Below are 7,980 nucleotides of genomic sequence, written 5' to 3' on the forward strand. Positions count from 1 at the left end.
CTGAAAACAGTAAAAATGATAAGAGCCCACGCTTCTTAAGCACCTGTATCTCTCCGGACGAAGCGCGTAAGGCTTTGCTTTCCCCGTAACCTCTTGAGCTGGGTATGAGTCTTACAGAGGGGAGAAACTGGGGCTGAGGGAAGTGAAATAAGCCTGCCCGGGATCACTCAGCAGGGGCAGCCAGGAGCCCGAGTCAGAGAGCAGTCTGACTCTGGGGAAGGCCTCTCGTACCCTCTGCAGCCTCCACGATCCCTTCTCTGAGTCCAAGGATGACAGTGGACTCCCCCTTCCTCTTGAGCAGGAAGTCGGGCTTCTTCCTCTGCTTAGCATCCTTGGAGCCGTCGTTCGTTCGCTCCCCTCCCTCCAACAGGCTGAGAGCTCTCTGCGGGGCAGGAACCTGACCCTCCCTGACTCATTCACCTCTGCAACCCGGGCACGAAGAAGCCTCCGTGATGCCAGAGTATCTCATTCGTTCTCCGCGAGGCAGGCGGGGCGGAGGCGCTCCCGGACGAAGACACGAGATGGGAGAGGTGGTGACCCTCCCGAGGCCACCGTTTGTAAGTGCAGGAGCCTGGACGAGCCCCTCCCCCTCCATTCCTTGTCTGGCGGGGGCGGGGGCGGGGGTGGGGTTGCGGAAGGCAGCTCAGCCTTAGCTGGGGGTGGGCGGGGGGGGGGGGGGGCTGATGGGCGCTTCTCCGAACGCCAGGGACAGGATGGTGAGTGGGCTGGGAGCGGACTGAGGGAGGGAAGAAGGAACAGGGTATTTTTGCATTTTGACATTACAAAAGCGCCCATGAGATTGTCAGCGACTGGCCGGCAGCATCTGTTTGGGTTCGGAATTGGCAGGCGAGGCCGAGCTGGGCGGAGGGAGGGCGGCCGCGGGCGGGGGGCGGGGGGGGAGGGGGGGCGGTGCCTCCTCCCGGAGAAGGGCTATCCCCTTTAAGAGCTCCGCCCAAAGGGGCGCTGCCACCCCGAAGGAGGCGGGCAGCCGCCGCTTCTCATTCATTGTCTTGACAAGAGCATCCTCAGCGGGCAGTCTCTGGCTCCGCCGGCTCCTTCCTCCTCCTCCTCCTCCTCTTCCTCCTCCTCCTCTCCCTCCTCCATTTGGGGGGGGGGTCACTCATCTCTCAGCGGCAGGTAAGCCTGGGTCCCCGGGCAAGGGACTAGGCATCCCTGCCCCGGGCCACCTGTGGGGCCGGCGTGAGCTTGGCGGAAGCCGGCTGTGGGGGCGGCCGGGCTGTCGCGCGCCGCCCGGGGGTGGGAGAGAGCCCACCGTCCGCGCCGCCGTGGAGGGGACTGGCCCCGGGGGTGGGCGTGCGTGGGAGGGCCCATCCGCGTGTCCCAGGGCGCTGTGAGCAGGCCAGGGTGAGGGACCACCGCAGCCAAGATGGAGGTGGGGGAGCCGGAGGCCTGACGCTCCCCGGAACGGGCATCGGGGGTGGGGGTGGGGACAGGGTGGGGTGCGCCGAGCAGCTGCCCTGAGCCTGGAGACAGGAAGGGGTTGAGAGCAAAACAAGAAAAGACCAAGTTCCCCTTTCCGCGGTTTCTGGGCCTGGTACCTGCGGTGGGGGAGGAGGCAGGGTGGGGCGACGGCTTCCTGTCCCCCAGCCTCGGTTTTGGGGCTCCCCTCTCCCCAGGCCCAGGTCTCTCTCCTGGGACTGATCCCCCTGTTTCCAGACTGCTCCTTCTCACAATGCTCCTCACCTGCTCTTTGGGCAGGTGGCCCCGGAGCCTCCTGGAACCTCCCAGGCCAGGCCGGGGCGGGGGGGGGGGGGGGGGTGCCTGGGTGAGAAGGGGTGAAGCTGGGCGGGTGGAGTGGAGGCCTGGCAGGGCGCCCTCTGAGCGGGCAGCATGGCCCCCCGGCTCAGCAGGAAGGTGATGCAGGTGGGCGTCAGGATGGGGTCTGGAACCTGGGGAGCCAGAGGCAGTCCCCTTGGCTTTAATCACTCTCCGCCCAGCCACTGTGGGGGGAACCGTCCTCACTGGACCTCAGAGAAGTCAGCGCCGCCTCTCCCTGTGGATAGTTTCAGTGCAGGTGGAGACGGTATTTAAGGGCACCTGCTTAGGCAGACTCTAGAAGCAGAGGTGTGGGAAGGAGATAGTAGGACCCAAGCCATCTGCCTGTTTCTGGTGTCCAGAGACCTGTTGGGGAAGCTGTCTTGACCCCAAGGACCTGCCTCCCAGGCAGGCCCGCACGCTGCTTCCCTGTGTCTGTGGAGCCCCGTGCCAGCAGGCGATGGGGGGCCAGCCCTGTCCCTGCCTTCAGGAAGCTCCCCATGTAGGTGTGAAGGATGTGAGGCCTGGCTGCTGTGACTGAGCGAACCCACCCTCCAGGCTGTCTACACTGAAGCCCCCAGAGTGTGGGAGTGAGGCCTCAGAGAGGAAGGGCTGTGTCCGCCAGCGGTCGACAAATCGGCACTTGGTGCCACCCCATACCAGGCTCTGCCCTAGAGGCTGAGGGTACAGACATGAGGCCTGGTGTGGGTAGAGAAGGTTGGCCTTGCAGGTTAGGCGGGGGGGGGGGGGGGGGGGGGTGTGTGTGAGAAGGGGTGAGGAAGGCGAGCATGAGGGCAACAGGATGGCAGTTACGGTGGAGGGGGCAGGGAGCCCAGGGAGATGAATTAGCTGAGACCTTAAAGGCCAGGCGGAGGGGTGTTCTGGGGGGCACAGAGGACACTCTAAGGTCAGAGTCGACCTGAAGCTCCCTTCAAAGCCCTCAAACCCCACGTTCCCCGCCCCCCAGGATGAGCCGGCAGGTGGTCCGCTCCAGCAAGTTCCGCCACGTGTTTGGACAGCCAGCCAAGGCCGACCAGTGCTATGAGGACGTGCGCGTCTCACAGACCACCTGGGACAGTGGCTTTTGTGCTGTCAACCCCAAGTTCGTTGCCCTGATCTGTGAGGCCAGCGGGGGAGGGGCCTTCCTGGTGCTACCCCTGGGCAAGGTGAGCCCCTGGAGCAGCAGTGTTCCACTTGAGGGGGCCTCTGGCCCCTTGGGGGTCCTGATGGCTGTTGCTGAGCCTCCCCGGGCTGCAGCGTTGTCATCTGTAAAACTGAGCTGGGCCACATGAGCCTTACGCCTCCTCCAGCTCCTACATGTAGTGGTCGCATGGAAACTGGAGCTCAGATGACACCAGAAAGGTCACACGGCGAGTCCTGCAGACCCAGGGCCTGGTCTCCCAAGCCTGATGCCCCTGTGGAGCACAGAGAGGGCTCCGTGGGGAGAGGGGAGACCCAGCGGTGCTCTCAGGGTAGGGGTGGCTCTGGGCCTGGGCCTGCCTGAGCCCTGGCCCCCCCTGCTGCAGGCAGGGAGGGTGTAAGAGGCCCTCTCTCCTCCCCCAAACCTGCCTTTCCTCTGGTCCTGCTCACAGCCACCCCCATCCGCTCTGCTGACCCCCACCCCCAGCACACTCCTGTGCTCTTGGGGGGTGAGACAGGAAGGGGAGATCGGCCCTAAGATGTTACCTTAAAAGGGCCGATGGAAGCAGAGAGAAGAGGAAGTGGTTGTGGGGTGAGAGCTGGGTGCGCTCTTCACACAGGAAGCCCTGCCGAGGCAGCAGCTGTCCCCGGAAGTGGCCATTTCCAAACCTCTGCTCCTGCCTGGGGCCAATTATGATGGCCTTTCCTGGTCCTTGTCCTTTTGGAAGGACTCATCTCCATCCCCATCCCCACACTTCCTTGGGGAACCCTAATCTTAATGCAACCTCCCCTCCCTAGAGCCTTGGCCTGTCATCCCCTGGAAGCTTCACTCAGGGAAGGGGGCGGGGGCCAGCCCCAGGGCATAGGTGAGATGTCAGGACCTTGGCCAGGGTCTAACACTAAGGCAGGACCAGGGCCCGGTGTGGCATCCCCTTCCTGCACTACTTGTGGCCAGCCCTTCTGAGCTGCCTGGACAGGGACCCCACTGCCTTCCTCTGTGCCTCTCTGAAAGGGTCTGGGGAGGTTGGATCAGGTTTGGAGAGCAAAAACACCTCCCTCAGAATCCTGCTGTGCTCTCTAGACTGGACGTGTGGACAAGAACGCGCCCATGGTCTGTGGCCACACAGCCCCGGTGCTGGACATCGCCTGGTGCCCACACAATGATAATGTCATTGCCAGTGGCTCTGAGGATTGCACAGTCATGGTGAGTGATGGGGGGGACACGGGGGCCGGGAGAGCTCCAGCACCAGATGTGATATTTGGAGCCCCCAAGTCTCACTTGCCCCCTCTCTGCAGGTGTGGGAGATCCCTGATGGGGGCCTGACGCTGCCCCTGAGGGAGCCTGTCGTCACCCTGGAGGGCCACACCAAGCGCGTGGGCATCGTGGCCTGGCACCCCACAGCCCAGAATGTGCTGCTCAGTGCAGGTGCCTGGGGGAAGAGGAGGGGCGGGCTGGTCACGTGACAGCGAGGCTCGTGGCTTCTGACAGTGGGGATATCACCCAGGTTGCGACAACGTGATCCTGGTGTGGGACGTGGGCACCGGGGCGGCTGTGCTGACGCTCGGCTCGGACGTGCACCCGGACACAATCTACAGTGTGGACTGGAGCCGAGATGGCGCCCTCATTTGCACCTCCTGCCGCGACAAGCGCGTGCGCATCATCGAGCCCCGCAAAGGCACTGTTGTAGCTGTGAGTTGCCATGTATCGTGCCCCTTGACCCTAGGACATTTACCCTTGTACACACCACCAGCCGGGTCCCTAGATGCTGCCCTCCCTTGCTCTCAGCTGGAGTCTGGTCGTTAGGATGAGTGTGCAGGTACTGACTGACCACCTCCCTTTCCTTCCAGGAGAAGGACCGTCCCCATGAGGGGACCCGGCCTGTGCGCGCCGTGTTTGTATCTGATGGGAAGATCCTGACCACAGGCTTCAGCCGCATGAGTGAGCGGCAGGTGGCGCTGTGGGACACGGTGAGTGCCAGGTGGGGAGCGGCGATCAGGCAGGACTGGAGGCTGAGTCCTCGCCCTGCCACTTGCATGATCCCACACAGCCATGGGCCTCAGTTTACCCTCTGTGGGATGGGGGGTTCCGCTGGTTGTTCTGTGAGGGCCTTCCCCGAGTCTCTGCCCGGTGGGCTTCACAGGCCTGACTTGGCCCAGCTCATTGTTCCCTGTCTCACCCATCTCTACAGAAGCACCTGGAGGAGCCACTGTCCCTGCAGGAACTGGACACGAGCAGTGGCGTCCTGCTGCCCTTCTTTGACCCCGACACCAACATAGTCTACCTCTGTGGCAAGGTGTCCCAGTCGGGCAGCAGCTTGTGGAGGGAGGAGGGGGGTCTGGGGCGGGGGCGGGGGGCTTGGAGAGGACCAGGCAAGAGGGATCTGTCGGTGCTGATCCCGGGGTTTGCACGCGCCACCTGCAGGGTGACAGCTCCATCCGGTACTTCGAGATCACTTCCGAGGCCCCATATCTGCACTATCTCTCCATGTTCAGTTCCAAGGAGTCCCAGCGGGGCATGGGCTACATGCCCAAACGCGGCCTGGAGGTGAACAAGTGTGAGATTGCCAGGTGACTGACCCCTGCCCCTGCCCTGAGCATGCTCCCTGGGCTGTGCTGACCCCGTGCCGACCTTGGATTCCAGCCGCCCCCATGCCGCAGGCGCTGCTCACCTTCTTGTTTCCACAGATTCTACAAGCTGCACGAGCGGAGGTGTGAGCCCATTGCCATGACAGTGCCTAGAAAGGTGATGCTCCCATGTCCCTTCCTGGGCTGCGGGCCAGGCACTGACCTCACACACTTGCTGGGTGGTGGTGGTGTGGCCCAAGCACTCGCTTACCCAGTCTTGGCCTTGCCCACAGTCGGACCTGTTCCAGGAGGACCTTTACCCACCCACCGCGGGGCCTGACGCTGCCCTCACGGCTGAGGAGTGGCTGAAGGGCCAGGATGCCGGGCCCCTCCTCATTTCCCTCAAGGATGGCTATGTGCCCCCAAAGAGCCGAGAGCTGAGGGTCAACCGGGGCCTGGACACAGGGCGCAGAAAGGCAGCACCAGAGGTCGGTGGTACCCCCAGCTCGGTGAGAAGTGGACAGGAACCTGGGAGGCAGGACGAGAAGACCTATAGGGCAGGGGCTGCTACTGATGGATGGAGTCATTGTCCCCGTGGAAGGTGGCTGGTGTTTGGGCCCCCTCACACGCACAACGTTGGGGATCCTTTGGGGGCCGGGAGTGGGTAATCCTGAGGCCTCAGAAAACAGGTTTCAAGCTTATTGGCCTGCAGCTGTCTGGGCAGCAACCAGCTGAGAGACAGAAGGGCCAGGCCCTGGGGCTCTTGGTAGGGGGGTGGGGGGCTGCCAGGGTCAGGGGAGCCCGGGATGGAGCTGGGACTCACGCAACGATGGGTCCCCCAGGACGCCATACACCGGCTGGAGGAGGAAATGAAGAAGCTCCAGGCCACAGTGCAGGAGCTACAGAAGCGCTTGGAGAGTCTGGAGGAGACAGTCCAGGCCAAGTAGAGGACCCGAGGGCCTCAGCTGGGGCCGCAGCATCACCTCCCTCCCTTCCAGTCGTACCCTTCTCCCCAGGCCACGATGGCAGATAAAAAATAATAAAATGGCTTTATTTTCTGGTACCTCTCAGACTCTGATGGCCACCTGAATGCTGGGTCTGCTGAAATGACCTGCCCTTGAGCTTCCCCCTCAGTTACCTTGTGAGATTGGCCCATAGCAGGAGCCGGGGAATGCCTCCAAATACCCTAGACCACAGGAACAGGCCTTGGTGGGTGGGAGCCCCCATGCTGATGTGGGCTGTGAGCCTACTCTTTTCCAGCTCCTTCGCAGAGCTGGCAGGGTCTGAGCCGCTCAAGGCCCTTGCCACGGTTACTCAGGATTTGTCTTTTCTAGTCAACCACAACAACACGCCACCTTACTGTCAGTATCAGTATGGCTGGTGGGGAACCAAAACTGACATGACACTTACACAGCAGTGACATGACATCTTTCAAACTGCAAGCTGGAGGGAGCAAAATCAGGGGATCTTTTGTGAGGAAAAAGCTTAGAACTCAACCCTGTTTTACAGGTGAGGAAACTGAGGCACAGAGCAGGAGAGAGGGGCTTGCTGAAGGCAGATCTGGAGGCATGAGCTGTCTCTCCTGGTCCCCAGCCTTCGCTGCGGTGCTGCTGCCTCTCAACCCCTTTCTCTGTTTCCCAGCAGATCCTCCCCCCACAGAAGAGACCCGTTAGGCCCTATCAAGTGGGGGCTTACACGTGGGTTTCTGATGCCCACCTTAGTGGGCGACCTCAAGCTAGGGCACGGTTATTAGGGATGGCTGTCCTGGCCACAGCAGAGCTTTCTTCATACCACACAGGGAGCCCAGCAAGGACCCAGCGCCTCATCCACAGTCCCCGCCCCTTCTTCAGCTACCTGGGTAGACAGGCAGCTGATAAGACATCCCTGTCCATCCATTTGGGTCTCAATCTCTTTGCAAGCCATGTGACCCTGGGCAAGTCACTTCCCTCCAGGCCTCAGCTGCTCTCTAAAGTGGGGAGGGTTGTTAGCAAGGCAGCTCTGTGAACGTAGTGGGTGGATCCAATCAGGGGTGTGATAAAGAGAGAATCAGAAAATCTGGAACCTGGGCCCCTGAAAGTGACGTTCCTTCCCTGAGCCTCTCCTGCACAATGGGGATGATGCGCCCTGCTGGCAAAGTAGGCTTGAGTACTCTGAGTCACTAGTTCGCCTCCTGGCCCGAGGGATCTGGAAAAGTTCGGGAAAGGATTATAGAAACCCAGAAGGGTTAACCGTCACCACCAGGACTTCTAGATTTACCAGCCCATTCTCCCTCTGATAGGAAAGAGGCAGGTACGAGGAAGAATGCAGGTTACTTAGGGGCCAAGAAATTGGCCCTGAAAACACAGGGGAACAGAGTGACGGGAGGCTTGAAAACCGCAGTCCTTCGCTCCTGAAGGGCCCTGGTCCCATCTGGGTTACCTGCTACCCACCTGGGTCCTGGGGACCTCATCTGTGCCAGGCCTTACCAACCCTGGCACCTGTGTTTAAGAATGATACGAG

General features: G+C 61.8%; 1 protein-coding gene across 3 annotated transcripts; it reads left to right on the plus strand.

Moving 5' to 3' along the window:
- Positions 1 to 488: 488 nt before the first annotated feature.
- Positions 489 to 6,544, plus strand: CORO1A (coronin 1A). Of its 3 annotated transcripts, none has more exons than XM_007093462.3 (11): positions 489 to 557; positions 2,744 to 2,942; positions 3,998 to 4,120; positions 4,213 to 4,342; positions 4,422 to 4,606; positions 4,765 to 4,884; positions 5,106 to 5,210; positions 5,339 to 5,484; positions 5,602 to 5,659; positions 5,775 to 5,990; positions 6,324 to 6,544. In XM_007093462.3, exons 2-11 carry the CDS (start codon positions 2,745 to 2,747, stop codon positions 6,426 to 6,428), a joined length of 1,386 nt encoding a protein of 461 aa, XP_007093524.1. In that variant the 5' UTR covers positions 489 to 557; position 2,744; the 3' UTR covers positions 6,429 to 6,544. The 3 variants fall into 3 exon arrangements, with proteins under 3 accessions (XP_007093524.1, XP_042827755.1, XP_042827756.1); XM_042971821.1 differs by lacking the exon at positions 489 to 557 and adding an exon at positions 965 to 1,137; XM_042971822.1 differs by lacking the exon at positions 489 to 557 and adding an exon at positions 966 to 1,137 and having other exon boundaries at positions 5,775 to 5,969.
- The last annotated feature ends 1,436 nt before the right edge of the window (positions 6,545 to 7,980 follow it).

The sequence above is a fragment of the Panthera tigris genome, chromosome E3, assembly GCF_018350195.1.
Source record: "Panthera tigris isolate Pti1 chromosome E3, P.tigris_Pti1_mat1.1, whole genome shotgun sequence".
NCBI classification, from domain to species: Eukaryota; Metazoa; Chordata; class Mammalia; order Carnivora; family Felidae; genus Panthera; species Panthera tigris.

Excerpts from the sequence above, each read along its gene's own strand:
- CORO1A (XM_007093462.3), top strand. The coding sequence starts at position 2,745 with ATGAGCCGGCAGGTGGTCCGCTCCAGCAAGTTCCGCCACGTGTTTGGA. Across the intron at positions 5,211-5,338 it reads TAGTCTACCTCTGTGGCAAG|GGTGACAGCTCCATCCGGTA; the intron begins GTGTCCCAGTCG and ends CGCCACCTGCAG. Across the intron at positions 5,485-5,601 it reads AACAAGTGTGAGATTGCCAG|ATTCTACAAGCTGCACGAGC; the intron begins GTGACTGACCCC and ends TTGTTTCCACAG.